The sequence below is a fragment of the Symphalangus syndactylus genome, chromosome 5 (assembly GCF_028878055.3).
Source record: "Symphalangus syndactylus isolate Jambi chromosome 5, NHGRI_mSymSyn1-v2.1_pri, whole genome shotgun sequence".
Taxonomy (NCBI): Eukaryota; Metazoa; Chordata; class Mammalia; order Primates; family Hylobatidae; genus Symphalangus; species Symphalangus syndactylus.
In genome coordinates this window covers 130,138,483-130,158,935 of record NC_072427.2, presented here as the reverse complement: position 1 = coordinate 130,158,935, position 20,453 = coordinate 130,138,483, and the positions used below count along the sequence as shown (strand labels likewise).

General features: G+C 42.4%; 2 protein-coding genes across 8 annotated transcripts in view; one reads left to right on the top strand and one right to left on the bottom strand.

Moving 5' to 3' along the window:
- The window catches only part of SNAP23 (synaptosome associated protein 23), a 39,624-nt gene extending 35,757 nt beyond the window's left edge, over positions 1 to 3,867 (top strand). For 6 of the 7 annotated variants that reach the window (XM_063639594.1, XM_055278893.2, XM_063639595.1 and 3 more), the window contains 2 exons: positions 161 to 305; positions 2,216 to 3,867. In XM_063639594.1, coding sequence (XP_063495664.1) covers positions 161 to 305; positions 2,216 to 2,281 — 211 coding nt within the window. In that variant the 3' untranslated portion in view covers positions 2,282 to 3,867. Of the gene's footprint in view, positions 1 to 160 lie in introns of all 7 variants that reach the window. The other variant, XM_063639593.1, reaches the window with a different exon arrangement.
- A 5,081-nt stretch (positions 3,868 to 8,948) lies between these two features.
- Positions 8,949 to 20,451, bottom strand: LRRC57 (leucine rich repeat containing 57). Its single transcript, XM_055278883.2, has 6 exons — positions 20,348 to 20,451; positions 20,006 to 20,111; positions 19,765 to 19,903; positions 18,918 to 19,186; positions 16,452 to 16,637; positions 8,949 to 15,520 (listed from the first exon to the last, which is right to left on the bottom strand). The coding sequence occupies exons 2-6, from the start codon at positions 20,087 to 20,089 to the stop codon at positions 15,479 to 15,481; spliced, it is 720 nt and encodes a 239-aa protein (XP_055134858.1). The 5' UTR covers positions 20,090 to 20,111; positions 20,348 to 20,451; the 3' UTR covers positions 8,949 to 15,478.
- Between the last annotated feature and the right edge of the window lie 2 nt (positions 20,452 to 20,453).

The following is a 20,453-nucleotide window of genomic DNA, read 5'->3' as shown; positions in this document are numbered from 1 at the left end:
CAGTTTTTATTATAGAATGTTTCCCAAGAATGGTAACCTATATTCCTTTGGATCTTATACTTGCTGAGAGTCATTTTGGTTACTTACTTTTGTGAAAAGTAAATCCAGACTTTATTTAAATTCAACAAAACCTATGGAATTAACTGTCTTCTTGTGATAGCATAACTAATGATGCCAGAGAAGATGAAATGGAAGAGAACCTGACTCAAGTGGGCAGTATCCTGGGAAATCTAAAAGACATGGCCCTGAACATAGGCAATGAGATTGATGCTCAAAATCCACAAATAAAACGAATCACAGACAAGGTAAAAGCTTTTTATTGCCACAAGAAAATGAGACACCCAGTTCAGCGTTTCAGTAATAGACATCTGTGCTAGATACTGTGGGGGGCATGGTAGAATAAGCTCCTGTCCTCATAGGTCTTAGTTCTGATGAGGTGGTGGTTCTAACACATAAAACAAGAGCCAAGTCCTCCCCGTCATGACAGTTGGTTCATTTTGAAACCAGAGTTTGGAATGTAGTAGTTTTACTTAAACCTTCACACATGAAGCTTAGTATCTACTTTAGCCTTTGAGTGTGTTTTTTTCTCTCTCAAATGAGTAAGTTTTATTTTGTTAGCTAATTTTTTAATTGAGAACGGGGTCTTGCTCTGTTGCCTAGGGTAGTGCGGTGGTACAATCACAGTTCACTGCAGCCTACCTCCTAGGCTAAAGCGTTCCTCCCACATCAGCCTATTTTGTTAACTAAAAATAAATTAAGTTCCTGAATCCTCATCTCATGAAAGAGTCTGCAGGTGAAAATCTGTTCTGCAGAATAGTTCTTATGGAGTGGACACACGAAATAGAGTCATGTGAGTGAAAGAAAGTTGTGATTCTTTTTTCCCCCTTAACTTTACATGATATAAACATAGTGAAAGTGAAATTGTTTTCAGTGTTTCGATGTGTCACATGTAAAGTCATACCTTGGCCAGCTGTGGTAGCTCACGCCTGTAATCTCAACACTTTGAGAGGCCGAGGCAGGAGGATTGCTTGAGCTCAGGAGTTTGAGACCAGAGCAAGACCTCGACTCTACTAAAAAAATTTAAAAATTGACCAGGCATGGTGGCATGTGCCTATTGTCCCAGTTACTCGGGAGGCTGAGGCAGAAGGATTGCTTGAGTGTAGGAGTTGAAGGCTGCAGTGAGCTGTGATTGCACCATTGCATTCCAGCCTGGGCAACAGAGTGAGACCCTGTCTCAAAAAGAAAGAAAAAGAAGAAAGTCATACCTCATTAAAATCTCAGTGAACTTTAAAGTTTAGGGTGAGTTTTTAAGCTTGGCTCTCTGTTAAATGACTTTTGATGGATTTAATTGAAACAGTGGTTCACAAGATGCTTTAAATGCTGCAGTCTGGGTTTAGGCTACATTTACCTGTCATTTTAATTCAGATGTTGGTGAGGATGGTAATAGATTCGTTCCAAAGATCTTTGGAAAGGTTATTTCAGTCTCTCCAGGTTAGACTTAGGGTGTCTGAATCCAGATGAGATTCTATGATTCAGTTCAGAGGACTCACACAAGGTCCAGATCATTAACAGAGAAGAGCACTCTTTCATATTTCATTGCATCAAAAAATGCCATTGATTACAGGATGCATCCCAGTTTCAGGCATGTTAAACTATGAAAAAATGTGTTATAGAATTGATGAAATATTGGCAAGGTCTTTTTTTTTTTTTTGAGACGAAAGGAGTCTTGCTCTGTCGCCCAGGCTGGAGTGCAGTGGCGCGACCTCGGCTCACTGCATGCTCCGCCTCCCGGGTTCACGCCATTCTCCTGCCTCAGCCTACCCGAGTAGCTGGGACTACAGGCGCCTGCCACCGCGCCCGGCTAATTTTTTGTATTTTTAATAGAGACGGGGTTTCATCGTGTTAGCTGGGATGGTCTGGATCTCCTGACCTCGTGATCCGCCCATCTCGGCCTCCCAAAGTGCTGGGATTACAGGCGTGAGCCACCGCGCCCGGCCGGCAAGGTCTTATATGTTACACCTTTGTCATGTTTATATACCAGGGGTTTTCCAAATGAATTTCATATTCTGTTACTTCTTGCCCAACATGAGTTTTGTAATGTAACTGCATGTGGTTTCTTGGATTTTCTCAGTGTGTCAGTTACTCCAAGTGTAAAAAGTTTAATTTTTATTAGAGTTACTTACCTTGTAAAGCTGATATCTTTCTTGTTTTTCAGGCTGACACCAACAAAGATCGTATTGATATTGCCAATGCCAGAGCAAAGAAACTCATTGACAGCTAAAGCTACTGCTGTTCTTCATCATTTATTCACTTCCGTAGCTCCTCCTTAAAGTTATTACCTTTTCAGAGTTTAAATTTTCGGTTCCATGCTCTTCTAATTGGGAGATAATATGGAAGAAGGGCCAGAGCAGTCACAGCCCTCCTTCTTTTTTGTTTTCTGTTGAGGGCCAACTGCTGCTCCGCCTTCCTTCTAGTATTTTCTTTCTCAATTCATACCCTTAGATTGGTTTTCATATGTCATGTGTAGAGTTTTCATCCTCCTCATATACTTCAGCAGGTTCTTTTGCTTTCAAGATTTGGAAGCATTGCCAAAGACAGCCATGAAGAAGGAAGCTATAGAAGTGTTTTTTGTTGTTGTTGTTTATTTTTGCTTTTGTGGTCAAGGGAGGGACAAGAGATAAGAGGTTGTTACCTCAGTAAAAACCTTCAGGCCACAAAGCAAAAAGTTGCATAGCCACAGCGAAGATCTAGTTGGATATAGTTTTTGATTTAAGTTGCAGTTATAGCCAATTTAGGCTAATGCTTGGTTTTGGAGCTTTTATACACGACGTTTTTGTTAGGCATCACAGTTTTGCAACCTCTGCTCCAAAGAGAAAAATAGAATGAGTTTTCTTTCTTTCTTTTTTTTTTTTTGGAGTCAGAGTGTCACTCTGTCATCCAGGCTGGAGTGCAGTGGCGCGATCTGGGCTCACTGCAACCTCCGCCTCCCTGGTTCAAGCGATTCTCCTGCCTTGCCTCCTGAATAGCTGGGATTACAGGCGTGTGCCACCATGCTCGGCTAATTTTTGTATTTTTAGTAGAGACAGGGTTTCACCATGTCAGGCTGGTCTTGAACTCCTGACCTCGTGATCCACCTGCCTTGGCCTCCCAAAGTACTGAGATTACAGGCGTGAGCCACCGTGCCTGGCCGAGTTTTCTTAAGTGAGCTTAATTTCTGAACTCTTAGTGATTCATATATGTACATAAATTTGTGAACCCATTTCTTATTGCACCATTCAGGAACACTTTGTATAAATGAGTGGTTTTTTATTTCGTATTATTAGTAGTATCATGGTTCCATTACAGGCCTATTAACCTCATACATTGTCATTAGTCTTTGAAGAAAAAATATGTAAATATATATATATGTAACATGAGAATTTCTCTCTAAAGCAGGGCTTAAAATTTTTTGGAAAAGTTTCACAAAGTATACCACATGAATTCAGATTTACCTCAATGCTAAGAATTATGTTTAGTTAGGAAAAAGGAAAGTCATTTTGACCTCAGGTAGAAAAATAGATTGCTTTGAGTTTTATGTAGCTTTAGACTTTAAATAAAGTTAGAATTTATTCTGTTACTAAAAATTATTTGAAAAAATTATGCCTCTGGTTTAATTATTGGTGATTACACACTGTCTTTCTCTTACCCTTATGTATTGAACTATGTCCATAATCAAGTTGATGTGGATCCTGAAAAGTGTTATGAAAATCTGATTGGTGTTTGTCACATTTATTTTAAAATTAGCATCTGAACACTTCAAAGCTGTCAGTATGTATTGGTTTCACCAATAACCATTGCTTGATCTTACAATTAAATTTTTTAACTAACTAATGGTATTGTTCTTTCAAATAGGTAACATGTTTCTATGACTGTTATTTGGGGGAAAATAGTTTCATCAGCTCTCATTTAACAAATTAATAAAGCAAAGATCCATACATCAAGAAACACCACAACAGGAAGCTGCCTTTAGCATCTTTCCAGTATTTATTGAAAATATTAATAGGACTTAAACTTACCTTGCTAAAATTTGTTGTGAGGTTCATTTTAATCATTACTAGTCTTACTCACTTGAGCTTAAATACACTAGTGACTGGTAGGGTAATGGTTCTGTGTGAGAACTACAACTCACTGGAGAAGATACAGTTAATGTGGGAGATTTCAAAGGCTAAAGAGGAAAATATTTAAATAAAGTGAGATGCAACTACACCTTCTGTAATAGAAATGCTCCATGTCAAAATGAGTGGTTTGGCAGGTGATGGTAAATATGTAAAGTAAGAAGGTGTAAAACAGAGGATTGTGCTTTACCTAAATGCCTTTCCTAAAACCATTTACCAAAAAAAAAAAAAAAATTTAGCACTGTTCTGGATAAAGGAAATAGTTCTGAGAATACCAGCATGCTACACTCACAGTATAATTGGTTAGAAGCATGGGCTGAGGCATTATCTGAATTTTCACTCTAGCTGAAGTGACTGTAAGGTCATTTCTGTGCCTTAATTTGTCTGTAAATGCAGATTAATACAAGCATACCTCAGATACTGAGGGTTCAGTTCTAGACCACTGCCATAAAGCTAGTATTGCAATAAAGTGAGGCACATGAATTTTTGGTTTCCCAGTGCATATAAAAGTTCTGTTTACACTATTCTGTAGTCTATTAAATGTGCAATAGCATTATGTCTTTAAAAAGCAATGTATATACCTTAATTAAAAATACCATGGGCCAGGCGTGGTGGCTCACGCCTATAATCCTAGCACTTTGGGAGGCCAAGGCGGATGGATCACTTGAGGTCAGGAGTGTGAGACCAGCCTGGCCAACATGGTGAAACCACATCTCTACTAAAAATACAATTAGCTGGGTGTGGTGGCACATGCCTGTAATTTCTCTACTGAAGTCTCTTTTTTGTTTGTTTTGTTTTTTTTGTTGTTTTGTTTTTTTGAGATGAAGTCTCGCTCTGTCGTCCAGGCTGGAGTGCAGTGGCGTGATCTGGGCTCACTGCAACCTCCGTCTGCCGGGTTCAAGCGATTCTCCTGCGTCAGCCTCCTGAGTAGCTGGGATTACAGGCAGGCACCACCGTGCTCAGCTAATTTTTGTATTTTTATAGAGACAGGGTTTCACCACGTTGGTCAGGCTGGTCTCGAACTCCTGACCTTGTGATCCACCCGCCTCAGCCTCCGAAAGTGCTGGGGTTACAGGCGTGAGCCACCACACCCGGCCTCCTCCACTGAAGTCTTGAAACGCTCAGGCATCCATGAGGGTTGGAATCAACTTCTTCCAAACCCCTGTTAATGTTGGTATCTTGACCTCCTTTCATGAATCATGAATGTCCTTAACGACATCCTTTCCAGAGGGTTTTCAGTTTACTTTGCCCGTATCCATGAGAGGAATCACTATGGCAGCTATAACTTTATGAAATTTATTTCTTAAGCAGTAAGACTTGAAAGCGCCGGGCACGGTGGCTCACGCCTGTAATCCCAGCACTTTAGGAGGCCCAGGTGGGCGGATCACGAGGTCAGGAGATCAAGACCATCCTGGCTAACACGGTGAAACCCCGTCTCTACTAAAAATACAAAAAATCAGCTGGGCGTGGTGGTGGGCGCCTGTAGTCCCAACTACTAAGGAGGCTGAGGCAGGAGAACGGCGTGAACCTGGGAGGCAGAGGTTGCAGTGAGCCGAGATCGGGCCACTGCACTCCAGCCTGGGTGACACTGCGAGACTCCGTCTCAAAAAAAAAAAAAAAAGAAAGCTGAAATTACTCTTTGATCCAAGGGCTGTAGAATGGATATGTTAGCAAGCATGAAAACAACACAACATTAATCTTGTACATCTTCATCAGCTCTTGGGTGACCAGATGCTCTGATGCTCACTATCAATAAGCAGTAAGATTTTGAAAAGAATATTTTTTTTTCTGAGCAGTATTTCTCAACAGTGGGTTTAAAATATTCAGTAAATCATGCTGTACAACAGATGTGTTATCATTCAGGTTTCATTGTTCCATTTATAGAGCACAGGTAGAGTAGACTTAGCATGATTCTTAAAGCCCCTATATTTTCAAAATGGTAAATGAGCAATGCCTTCAGCTTCAAGTCACCAGCTCTATTAGCCTCTAACAAGAGAGTCAGTCTGTCTTTTGAAACAAGCTAGGCATTGACTTCTCTCTAGCTATGGGAGTCCTAAATGGTGTCATTTTCCAATAGAAGGCAGTTTCATCTACATTGAAAAATCTATTGTTTACTATAGCCACCATCATCAATTATCTGGAAAACTTGCTGCAGCTTCTCCATCAGTACCTGCTGCTTTATCTTACACTTTTATGTTAACAGATAACAGCTTCTTCCCTTAAACCTCATGAACCAACCTCGGCTAACTTCCAACTTTTCTTCTGCAGCTTCCTCACCACTCAGCCTTTATAGCACTGAAGGGAGTTAGGGCCTTGTGTTTACTGGAGTAGCACTTTTAAGTTCCTTCAAGAACTTTCCCTTTGCATTCACCAGTTGGTTAACTGGCGTAAGAGGCCTAGCCTTTAGCCTGTCTTGGCATTTTTTTTTTTTTTTTTTTTTTGAGACAGAGTCTTGCTCTGTCGTCCAGGCTGGAGTACAATGGTGCAATCTCAGCTGACTGCAACCTCTGTCTCCTGAGTAGCTGGGATTGCAGGTGTGTGCCATCATGTCCAGCTAGTTTTTATATTTTTAGTAGAGACAGAGTTTTGCCATGTTGGCGAGGCTGGTTCGAACTCCTGACCTCAGGTGATCCGCCTGCCTCGGCCTCCCAAAGTGCAGAGATTACAGGTGTGAGCCAACGCGCCCAGCTATGACTCTTCACTTGAACTTAAAGGCCATTGCAGGGCTATATATTGGCCTAATCTCAATATTCTGTCTCAGATTAGGGAGGCCCAAGGAGAGGAGAGTGATAAGGAATGGCTAGTTGTTGGAGCAGTCAGAACACATTTATCAATTAAGTCTGCCATCTTATGGCTTGGGCAAGAAGATGAGACCGTTTCTACAAAAAAATTTTAAAATTAGCCAGGTGTGGTCGTGCATATCTGTAGTCCCAGCTACTCAGGAGGCTGAGATGGGATGATCGCTTGAGCCTAGGGGGTTGAGGCTGCAGCGAGCCATGATTGCGCCACTACACTCCAGCAATGGGTGACAGAGCGAGACCCTGTCAAAAAAGTTTGCCATCTTATATTGGCATGGTTTGTGGCATCCCAAAACAATTAAAACAGTACCATCAGTGATCACAGATCACCATAACACATATCATAATAATGAAAAAGTTTGAAATATTGTGAGAATTTTCAAAATGTGAGACATATGAAGTGAGCACATGCTGTTGGAAAGGTGGCACTGATAGATTTGCTCAATGTAGGGTTGCCACAAACTGTCTATTTGTGAAAAAACTTAATGGAGTGCAGTAAAATGAGGTATGCCTATAATTCCTACATAGCATTGTATTGCATAGAGTGGTAACACAGGTAAAGCACTTAGAACAGTTCCTGGCTAATGTAAGAGCTTAATAAGCAATAGCTGCTATTCTCTCTAAAGTGGAGCTCTTTCTGGTCAAGCATCTCTGTGAATTTGATGAAAGACAACATAGCCTCTCTCCAGAGAAACAGGCACACAAATGCGAATCATGCATAAATGAGGTCCATAAATGGAGGTCTTGAAAGCCCATCCATGGAACCCAGGTTGAAACTTTCCCACAGCTTCTGCTATTGAGAAAAAAGAGAGGTGAGGCCATAGAAATTAGACTCCATCATGCATTAGAAATGGCTGTTCACTTAAAGCCCTTTCTGATTTTCTCCCATAACATTATCTGGAAACTTGATTCACTTTTGAAAAGTAGTAAATGGTTAACACAAGCTCTGGAGTCTGACCACCTGGGATCAAATTTTGGTTCATTCATTTACTTCTAGTTGTGTGGCCTCGAGCATAATACTGACCTATAACTAAAGAGGTAAAAAATTGTATCCCCTACTGAGCTTGTTTTTTAACACTAAGCTCCCTCTTCAAGTTTCCAGTCTTATAACCATAATGATCTCTGTCCCCTATAGCTATACCTATTTTTTTCCTTCAGTTTTAATTCATCTTTTGTTTCTGTACTTCAACTCTAAATCTTTCCATTTCATGTGTGGATTATGAGTCTGTCCTTAAACATCTATGGCCCAGACATCCTATACTCAGTTGCAATTAGAATTAGCTTTTTAAAAACATACACTGTAATCCCACTACGTGGGAGGCTGAGGTGGGAGGATCACTTGGGCTTAGGTGTTCAGGACCAGCCTGGGCAGCATAGTGAGATCCCATCTCTCTCTCTCTCTCTCTCTCTCTCACACACACACACACACACACACACACACACACACACACACGGCCAAGAGGTATGTGAAAAAATTCTCCACATTGCTAATCATCATGGAAATGCAAATAAAACCTACAATGAGATGATCTCATTCCAGTTATCATGGCTATTATCAAAAATGAGAAAATGCTGGCAAGGATGCTGAGAAAAGGGAACTCATTCCCACTTGGTGGCAATGTGAATGAGTGCAGCCACTATGGAAAACAAACATGGAGACCTCTCAGAAAACTATAAATGGAATTACCATACTATCCAGCAATCCTACTACTGGGTATTTATTGAAAGGAAAGGAAATCAATATATTAAAGGGATACCTGCACTCCCATGGTTATTGCAGCACTATTCTTGATAGCAAAGATAATGGAATCAACCTAAGGGTCCATCAACAGATGAATGGATAAAGGAAATGTGTATATACACAGTGGAATACTATTCAGCCATAAAAAAGAATGAAATCCTATTATTTGCAGTGACATGAATACACTGGAGGTGTATCCAAGGAACTGGAGGTCATTGTGTTAAGTGAAATAATCCAGGCACAGAAAGACAAATATTGAATGTTCTTACTCATGTGAGCTAAAAAATTTATTTCATGGAGGTAGAGAGTAGAATGATAGTTACCAGAGGCTGGGTAGGGGGTGTACAGGGTGGGACGATGAAGGAAGGTAGGTTAATGGGTAGATACAAACATACAGTTAGATAGAAGGAATAAGTTTTAATGCTTGATAGCATAGTAGCGTGACTATACTTAATGTAAATTTCAAAATGGCTAGATTTGAAATGTTCCCAACACAAACAAATGATAAATGTTTGAGATAATGAATAACATATCCTGACTTGATCATTATACATTCTATGCATGTCTCAGAATATCACAAGTACCCCACAAATGTGAACAAATATATATCAAAAAAATAGTAAAGTGAAAAAGGAAAACAAAGTAGCTTATCTAAGTGCTGTTTTCTTTAGGTCACTCTTACCAAAACTTTAGGTTATCCCAGTTACATTCCTAATCAGATTTTATTTCTCAGATTGATATTCAAGTTTCTCATCTAGTCATTTAAAAATTTATTTTTTCCATAAAGTAAAAGCAAGTTTATTAAAAAAGTAAAGGAATAAAAGAATGGCTACTCCATAGGCAGAGCAGCCTATTTTTTATTGTTTTTTTGGAGCCACAATCTCACATTGTTGCCCAGGCTGGCCTCAAACTCCTAGGTTCAAGGGATCCTCCAGCCTCAGGCCTCCTGAATAGCTAGGACTATAGATGCCTGCCTCTGCCTGGCTCCATTTTTTTATCCTTTTAATGTAGTGTCCACTCCAAGCCTTCTATTTCTGTACAACTTGTAAAATTCTACTTTCATGCCTTATAGATGAGATAAATGGCATGATTTACTGAGTGCTTACTCTGTCATGGCCACTATGCTAAGTGCTTTTATATAATTTTTTGCAACATACCTGAGAGGTAGGAGCTTTTCCCTATATTTACAAGTGAGATGAAATTGCTCAAATTCATAAAGCTAATAAATGACAGACTCTGTATTCAAACCTGGATCTTTCTGACTCCAGGGCTCATGATTTTAATATACTACATTGCCTTCCAAACCAAGCTGTAAAAAATTCAGGTGACTTGGGCCAGATGTGGTGGCTCACACCTGTAATCCCAGCAGTTTGGGAGGTAAGGCAGGATTGCTTGAGCCCAGGAGTTTGGGGCCAGCCTGGGGAACACAGGAAGACCCCGTCTTTCTCAAAAATTAAAAATTAGCTGAGTGTGGTGGCAGATAACCTGTAGCTCCAGCTACTCTAGACGCTGAGGTGGGAGGAGATAGCTTGAGCCCAGGAGATCAAGGCGTCTGTGAGTTGTGATCATGCCACTGCACTTCAGCCTGGGCAATAAAGGAAGACCCTGTCTCAAAAAATATATATAGGCTGGGCGTGGTGGCTAACACCTGTAATCCCAGCACTATGGGAAGCCGAGGCAGGGGGATCACCTGAGGCCAGGAGTCTGAGATAAGCCTGGCTAACATAGAGAAACCCTATCTTTACTAAAAATACAAAAATTAGCTGGGCGTGGTGGTGGGTGCCTGTAATCCCAGCTACTCGGGAGGCTGAGGCACGAGAACTGCTAGAACTCAGGAGGTGGAGGTTGCAGTGAGCCAAGATTGTGCCACTGCATTCCAACCTGAGCGACACAGCCTCTGTCTCAAAAAAAAAAAAAAGTGACTTAAAAGCCAGGCAGTGGCTCACGCCTGTAATCTCAATACTTTGGGAGGACAAGATGGGAGGATCACTTGAGTCCAGTTTAAGACTAGCCCAGGCAACACAGCAAGATCTGTCACAAAAAAAGAAAAAAAAAAATTAGGTGACTGGACTAGTGGCCAAATTCAAATCTGGGTCTTTAGACCACAAGCCGGTCTACCTGATTAGCTCATATTTAAATCTAAATCTTGTTTGCTGTAACTTTGGGCATATTTTTGTATATAGCCCTTGCCCTCAAAGAGTTAGTCTACCATGAAAGATAAATATAGAATGTGAGAAGTGCTATAGTAACAGATGGGTGAGCAGTTAATTCGGCTTAGACGCAGGAAAGAGGCTTAGACATAGAGAATGAGCATATTAGTTAAGAGAGGGCAGGCTGGGTGCGTTAGCTCACACCTGTAATCCCAGCATTTTGCGAGGCCAAGGCAGGTGGATCAACTGAGGTCAGGAGTTTGAGACCAGCCTGACCAACATGGTGAAACCCCGTCTCTACTAAAAATACAAAAATTAGCCAGGTGTGGTGGCGCCTGCCTGTAATCCCAGCTACTCAGGAGGCTGAGGCAGGAGAATCACTTGAACCCGGGAGGCGGAGGTTGCAGTGAACCAAGATCGCGCCATTGTACTCCAGCGTGGGCAACAGAGTGAGCCTCTGGACAAAAAAAAAAAGGGCATTCCCAACTGAGTGAACAATACAGTTGGCCCTAAGTATCCATAGGTTCCACATCTGTGGATTCAACTGCAGATCAGAAATATTTGAAGGGGAAAATGCCTCAAAATTCCAAAAAACAAAACCTTAATTTAGCATGCATCAAATACTATGTTGAATCTATGAAAATGAAGTTATGTGTAGGCATATTAGGTATTATAAGTAATCTAGAGACAATTTAAAGTATCAGGAAGATACTATGTCATTTTGTATAAGGGACTTAAGCATCATGGACTTGGTATCCATGGAGGTATTGAAACCAATCCTCCATGGACACTGAGGGACAAGCTGCATAAAGGGAGTCAAAGGAGACTGCACTGTGGGTTTAGACAGAATAATCTGATATGTGTGGGCAGGCAAATGAGAGTGAAGAAAGGGCAATAAGTCTAGGCCCAAGTTGTGAAGGGTGGTAGTTGTGGATTCTGATAAGAGTGTGGATTAAACTCAAATTAATAATTAAATGGGAACATTTAAATTGTTAAAGGTATAAGTTCTGGCCAGGCGTGGTGGCTCACGCCTGTAATCCCAGCCCTTTGGGAGACCAAGGCGGGTGGATCACCTGAGGTCAGGAGTTCAAGACTAGCCCGGCCAACATGGTGAAACCCCATCTCTACTAAAAATACAAAAAATTAGCAGGGCATGGTGGCGTGCGCCTGTAGTACCAGCTACTCAGGAGGCTGAGGCAGGAGAACTTGCTTGAACCTTGGAGGCAGAGGTTGCAATGAGCCAAGATCGCACCACTGCACTCCAGCCTGGGTGACGGAGTGGGACTCCATCTCAAAAAAAAAAATGTGTAAGTTCTGATTTATTAGATGAGAAGTACTGATAAAACACAGAAATGTTAACTGTTCAGTAGATCAATAAGATTAATAAACGAAACATTAAAATTTAGAAAAAACAAAACTACTCAGGCCTGGTGCGGTGGCTCATGCTTGTAATCCCAGCACTTTGGGAGGCCGAGGCGGGCGGATCACGAGGTCAGGAGATCGAGACCACGGTGAAACCCCATCTCTACTAAAAATACAAAAAATTAGCCGGGCGTGGTGGTGGGCGCCTGTAGACCCAGCTACTCGGAGAGGCTGAGGCAGGAGAATGGCGTGAACCCGGGAGGCGGAGCTTGCAGTGAGCCGAGATTGCACCACTGCACTCCAGCCTGGGGGACAGAGTGAGACTCCGTCTCAAAAAAAAAAAAAAAGAAAAAACTACTCAACTGATATGGATAAATTAGTACCCCTTTCAAAGTGAGAAATAGAAAATGACATACGGGAGGCTGGGCGTGTTGGCTCTCACCTGTAATCCCAGCATTTTGGGAGGCCGAGGTGGGTGGATCACCTGAGGCCAGGAGTTCAAGACCAGTCTGGCCAACACGGTGAAACTCTGTCTCTACTAAAAATACAAAAATGAGCTGGGTGTAGTGGTGCATGCCTGTAATCCCAATTACTCAGGAGAATGAGGCACGAGAATCAGTTGAACCTGGGAGGTGGAGGTTGCAGTGAGCCAAGATAGTGCCACTGTGCCAGCCTGGAATGAAATTCTGTCTCAAAAAAGAAAGTAACATATGGGAAAAAGAGAACACCTAGACCAGATTTAAGTCAGAAAGATTTTGTCGTAGAGGTTAAATAGTAGGTTTGTGTGATCCCTTGACTTAATGGATAAGCTAGGTTTAACCATTATTGAGAACTGTTGATATATAGTTAGTAATAGCTTTGTGACTAAGATAAAATCAGAAAATGACCAAAATGGTAGCTTTCTAAATGTTCATGTTAGTGATAATCTGAAATCCTCTACCTTTGTACTTTCAGATTCTTTTTTTTTTTTTTGAGTCGGAGTCTCGCTCTGCCACCCAGGCTGGAGTGCAGTGGTGCGATCTCTGCTCATTGCAAGCTCCGCCTCCTGGGTTCACACCATTCTCCTGCCTCAGCCTCCCATGTAGCTGAGACTACAGGTGCCCGCCACTACGCCCAGCTAATTTTTTTTATTTTTAGTAGTGACAGGGTTTCACCGTGTTAGCCAGGATGGTCTCGCTCTCCTGACCTCGTGATCTGACCATCTCGGCCTCCCAAAGTGCTGGGATTACAGGCGTGAGCCACCGCGCCCGGCCTTTTTTTTTTTTTTTTTTTGAGACGGAGTCTCGCTCTGTCACCCAGGCTGGAGTTCAATGGCACAGTCTCTGCTCACTGCAAGCTCCGCCTCCCGGTTTCCTGCCTCAGCCTCCTGAGTAGCTGGGATTACAGGCACGTGCCACCACACCCAGCTAATTTTTGTATTTTTAGTAGAGATGGGGTATCACCACATTGGTCAGGCTGGTCTTGAACTCCTGACCTCGTGATCCACCCACCTCAACCTCCCAAAGTGCTGGCATTACAGGCGTGAGCCACGGTGCCCAACCTCAGATTCTCTTAATAAGCATAGTTCTAGTATCACAAAATGTTTATGTCACATGAAGGCATTTCACTACTCATGCAATCTGAACATGAGCATGAAACATGTCTTCCTAATCTATTTATAGGTTAAAGTTCTCCTGTCCTCCTCCTTTAAAGGATTAACCTTGCTTCCAGCCAAAGTTCATTAAAAAATTCTTTAGTATATTCTCTCACTCAGACAGTAAGCTTGATAAACATAGGTTGTTTTAAAATATTATAGTAATGGTTTATTGATAGGTAATTTGGTTAGTAGAGTTATAAATACAAAAAGGGAAAAGTCACCAGAAATAAGACATTATTTCTAACAAATCTTCAAGAAAATCTTGATTATTAAAGTCCCTTTTATCTTAAAAGTGTTGCATATACAGTTTTAGCTCTTCAGAGCCCTCTACCAATAAGGCACCTGCAATAGTAAATAATTTGCTACCGCAGCCTTAGAGAGCATTTCTTAGAGGTCTGTTGGTGCTTCTCTTGACAAAGCACACTTTTTTTTTGTTTCCCCCGAGACAGAGTCTTGCTCTGTTGCCCAGAGTTGGAGTGCAATGGCAGGATCTCGGCTCACTGCAACCACTGCCTCCTAAGTTCAAGCAATTCTCCCGCCTCAGCCTCCCGAGTAGCTGGGATTACAGGTACCCACCACCACGCCCAGTTAATTTTTGTATTTTCAGTAGATACAGGGTTTCACCATGTTGGCCAGGCTGGTCTCGAACCCCTAACCTCGTGATCCGCCTGCCTCGGCCTCCCAATGTGCTGGGATTACAGGCGTGAGCCGCCGCGCCCAGCCAACAAAGCGTACTTTAAAAAAAAAATTAATTTTTTATTTTTTAAATTTGAGACAGAGTCTCACTCTGTCACCCATGCTGGAGTACAGTGGCATAATCTCGGCTCACTGCAACCTCCGCCTCCTGGGTTCAAGCGATTCTCCTGCCTCAGCCTCCCAAGTAGCTGGGATTACAAGCATGCACCACCACACCCACCTAATTTTTGTATTTTTAGTAGAGACAGGGTTTCCTCATGTTGGCCACACTAGTCTTGAACTCCTGGCCTCAAGTGAGCCACCCGCCTTGGCCTCCCAAAGTGCTGGGATTATAGTCATGAGCCACCATGCCCGGCACGAAGTGCACTTTTAATCAAGACAAACAGTCACACATTTATGTACATCCTAAAGTCCTAGTATAAAAACTGCGACTGAACTGATGGACTAGAATAAAAATAATAAATTCTTAGATCCATGCCAGCCTCTCACAAATTATCTGAATTTCATAAAAATATGAAGTGTTAACACAGAGATGGAATGGCAACTGACTTTATGAAAGCTCACACATTGAAACTAAACAAAATCTCAAGCTGTGGTGTGCAGCTATTCTGCTACCAGGCAGCACCCCCTCACCATATAAATAGCAGCTAGCTACTGGTTTCTTAAAGCCAAACTAATGATGGTTTTGAAGATCAACCTTGTCTGTTGCCCTACTCGTGACTCAAAACGGAAGACTTTTCCTGTCTCCTGATCCTTTTTCTTTTAGCTTATTTGAGAAGAGCCCTGAAATGAAAAAAGATCATTGAGTGAAATATAATCTCCTGGAGTATCATCTCCTTACTGTAGATACCCCTAACAAGAACAGGAGGCTTTGACTCAGCCACATTCCAACAGATGTTCTAAGTCAGTATCCTGTAAGGTTTCCACAGTCCTGGAGAACTTCACGCAAACTTCTTCTTGGTGGCTGTGAACCTCTCCATGTACTAAAAAACATGAAAGAATACATAAGGGGTATTTTGGCATGAGTAGTTAAATATAAGCCTAACTATTTGTTATTTTTTTTCATTTTGGTTTTTATTGCATGTGATTTTTCATTTCCTACAAAATGTAACTGCTGTAAATGCAAAATGAAGTACATAGTTTTGGCCAGGTGCAGTGGCTCACACTTGTAATCTCAACACTTTGGGAGGCCAAGGTAGGTGGATCGCTTGAGCCTAGGAGTTTGAGACCAGCCTGGGCAATCTACCAAAAATAGAAAAATTAGGCACGGTAGCACCTGTTGTCTCAGCTAATCAGGAGGTTGAGGTGGGAGGATCACTTGAGCTGAGATCCTGCCACTGCACTCCAGCCAGGTGACAGGGCGAGACCTTGCCTCCAAAAAAAATAAATAAATAAAGCACATAGGGCCGGACGCGGTGGCTTACACCTGTAATCCCAGCACCTTGGGAGGCTGCGGCGGGCAGATCACTTGAGCCTAGGAATTTGAGACCAGCTTGGGTAACAAGGCAAAACCCCATCTCTGCAAAAATTAGCAAGGTATACTGGTGCACGACTGTGATCCCAGCTACTAGTGGGGCTGAGGGATGAGAATCGCTTGAGCCCAGGAGGTGAAGGCTGTGCCAGTGAGCTGAGATTGCACCACTGCACTCCAGCCTGGGTGACAGAATGAGACCCTGTCTCACACACACACACACAAAATATATATATATCAAAAGACAAAGATGCTTTACAATAAGCTGTCTATAGAGAAAAAGTCATCTTGGCACAATACCATTCAGCCGATGCTTTGAATCTACTTCCAAAATGGGGAAGAACAAATCCTGTTGACATGAGCTATAAACACTTCTGTGGATTACTTCACCATTGTTTTCTCTGGGGTAGTGACTAGAAATGCAGAAGTACATTAATTCATACCTTATCATAGCCTTCCAGTTCTCGAAGTTTCTTTATTTCAAAAAGATTGCCTTCCACAGCAAGCAGACAGATCTGGGAATCACTGAGGATACTCTGGGGAAGCATGCTGAGCTCAAGACAATTCTCTTCCAGGCGAAGAATTTTAAGGCGAGGACAGCAAGATATCTTCACTGAGATCTGAGATATCTATTGAAAAACCACAAAAGAATAACAGGAAAAAGCATAAGCACTATACTGGTTACTTTTAGTACATTAAAACAAAACAAAAATCTTTACTTGACTATTTGTTCTAGTTTTCCCCTCTTTTACCGCCTCCATTTTCTCACTGCCTACTCACTCCAGAAGCCTGTTATCTAGCTTCTGTTACTACGCCCCCACTTAAAAAAAATGCTTTTATGAAGGTCACCAGTGGCTTTTTGGGAACAAAATTTTCTGATGATAAAAGCACTGTATGTTCATTATAGAAAATTTGAGAATCACAGGTTTAAAGAAAAAAGTTTACCTGGAATCCACCACCCAGAAATAACCACCATAAACATTTTGGTACATTTACTGCCAATGTTTTATGTGTACATAGATACTGACCACTTTACTACCAAATTCAAGGATCCATCGTCCTCCGTCCCTATTGCATTTAACTGTACTATGTATCCCTTCCTTAAAACCCCTTCTTTTGTCCTTTTTGGTTTTTCTTCCTATCTTTTGGATTATTCCTTCTCTTGTTTTTATGGGCATTTTTTTTTTTTTTTGAGATGGAGTCTTGCTCTGTCGCCCAGGCTGGAGTGCAGTGGCGCAATCTCAGCTCACTGCAAGCTCCGCCTCCCAGGTTCACGCCACTCTCCTGCCTCAGCCTCTCTGAGTAGCTGGGACTACAGGCGCCTGCCACCACGCCCGGCTAATTTTTTGTATTTTTAGTAGAGACGGGGTTTCACCGTGGTCTCGATCTCCTGACCTCGTGATCCGCCCGCCTCGGCCTCCCAAAGTGCTGAGATTACAAGCGTGAGCCACCACGCCCGGCCTTTATGGGCATTTTTCAAGTAGCTGTCCCTAATACTTCATATGTCATCTTCTCTCTAAACTTTTTCTAGAAAGCTCATTCATTAAAGTCCATCACTTTTGTTATGACCTCGAGATCTGTATCTATACTCTTACCTCTATTCTGCTCCCATGTTTCCACCTTTCAGTAAGATATTTCCATTTACAAGATTCACCACAGACAACTCAGCATGTCCATTCTCAATAGCACTACTGTTCCTTTCGGCCCTCAAGCTCAATACCAAGCAATTGTCTTTGACTCACCCCTTTTGCCATTTAAATACTAAAAGTCACCAAATTATTTGATTCTGCCTAGTATCATCTCAGACCATCACTTATTAGAAATCATGGGAACTTTAATAAGTTCAATAACTAGCAATGCAAGTTCTCAGACCTCATCCCAGACCTACTGGATCAGACACACCGAGGGTAGGGAGCTAGTGATCTCTTTAAACAAGCTTTTCTGGTTAATTCTGATGCATACTAAAGTTAGAGAACCACTGAATAAAGGTACTAGCAGAGGTGAATGTGGAGCAAATCCTCAACTAATACTTGCTGCTTAACTGATTCAGTTTTTTTATTCCCCCAAGAAGCTCTATAACATAGAAGAATATCCACTTAAGGTAAAAAAACATGAGGCCAATCCCTCAAAGACAGACTGAATTTCATCATGATGTAAAATCACTACAATCTAGAAAAGTAATAACCACATGCAGCTTCTGGCTACTTTAATGGACCATGCAGATCTAGAAATACAGACATTAGAAAACTAAAGGCCATCCAGTCTCAGTGTTCAATATTTCATCACTTGTGCCTTCATGCCTAGACAAGAATCTTTGGATTGGTTTTCCAGACAAATAAATATTAATTGAAAAGCTTCCAAAGTAATGGAAACAAATATAATTAAGGCTGTACAACAGTGAAATGGGCTATTTCCAGAAAGCCTATCACTTAATATTCTTCAGCAAAAGCAGGAGACACACTTTGTAACAAAGATGTCAAAACCCCACACAAAACGAAAAACAAAACTGAATTACCTCTGACGCCCGACTCTGAGAACCTCAGTTTAGGCCTCATTTCCACATTATATCCCTAACATAGCTCCTGGCTAGCTGGTTAGGGGCATATATTTGAGGAGGATCTGAAGAATTCTTCAAGATTTGTGAGACAGTAGTTTAACTTTTGAAATGATCTCTCCTGGTTACCTACCCCACCCTCCTCAAAACACCTACACAACTAACACATCCAGTGTCTCAACTAATTCCATGGCACTTTGAGCCTTGAAATTAGTTCAGTCTATAGAAGAAACCTCTCATTTAGCCTCTGATACTTAGCTCTATGATGGCAGTTTAGGAAACAAGAGGTTAACAGGTATCCGGAGACCATAAGCCCACACATATGCTGTAGGAAAAAAACCTTAAAGCTCTAGACCTGATTCTGGTTGAGGTTGAGTTCGATGACTTGCAGCTCTCCCACTGTGTCAGGTATACTTCGAATCTGGTTCTTAGAAAGATCCATCACATCCAGGTGCCGTAGGCTACAAAGTTGGGGAGGTAATGCTCCTAGTTGGTTCCCAGAGAGGCTCAGGGTCTTGAGGGCAGAGAGTTGCCCAAAGGTAGATGGCAGCTCTCTAAGGTGATTGTTGTTTAGGCTTAGCGTCTCTAGTTTTTTCAGATTGCATATCTCATCAGGCAGAACAGCTGGCAAAGAAAAATTTTTTTAAAACCTGAATCTGATGGAGCTGAAAACAACTTTGGTGAAGTTTATAAAGACTATATGGCAGCCTGCTTCGCCTCTTGTTAATATATGTAAAACTCCCACATGTGCCATTTTTAGGTATTGCATTTTACCAACATAGTCTTTAGAAGGTGAGGGTGCCATCAAAATGCTGGAGAGCATTTGTGTGTATAATGGGCTCCTTTTGTAAAGGGGCCCAAGGCACAATCCGACAGCAAATTTTGTGATATTTGGAAGATCCTCCCCTTCTCATCCATCCCCCATTCCAAGTTAGGTAGCTTTGTTTACATTACATCCCCAAAATGTTCTTCTCTTTCAAGTCCAAATTAACCCAGTAACAATCATTATAACACCCAATCATTATAAGGCTTATTTTAGATGTAATTACAAGAAGTAGAAAGAAGGCTTCAAGGATTCGGGCATTCTGCAACTTAAGCCCTCCTGCACGGTTTCATAACAAAAACAAAAATCAGCTTGTAAGAGAAAACCACCCCTGGTAACAGCTGATCACTAGCAAAAGCCTCCCTGGCAAGAGCCATACTCAGTTTGTTGTTGTTCAGGGAAAGGCTCTTCAGCAGAGTGAACTTTCCTATCAGCAAAGGCGGTAGGCTTTCGATCTTGTTGTTGGACAAGTCGATGGTCCTGAGATTGCTCGTCAGCTTCTGCAAGTCTGCGGGGAACTGGACAAAGGAGTTCACAGCGTGGAGAATCCCGCACTAAGTTCGCCGCCCCCGCCGTCCCTCTCCCTTTAAGTTCCCTGGTCGTGTCCCTCCCAGTCTCACCTCGGTCAGCCCTCGGTCCTGAAGCTGAAAGACACCAGTTTTCTGCGCCGTTTCCACATGAGCGCGGAGCGCACTGTTTCCCATCCTAGCGCCGCGGCTCAGGTCCCTGCGGGAAGGAAGCGCAGCTGTCACCGCCCAGTCCACCCGGTCGGCCTCCCGGCTGGGTCTCCTGCCCCAGCTCTCATCTCCCGCCGATCCCTGGCTCCTGGGGCCCGACCCAAGAGCGACAAGGAAGAAACGGAAGAACACGCAGTCCGACCACCAAGCCCTGCCGCCTTTGCAGCTCTGCGGAGGCCAGGCGCCTCTGGGAGCCTACGGAAGATCAGGGAGCCCCGGACTCGCCTCCCACCGCTCGGCTGCCGTATGGCTCCGCAGGTGAAGACCCAGGACCCGCAGTAGCCGGGATGCGCTCCCCGGCTCAGTCCCGGGCGGGAACGCCTTGTGACGT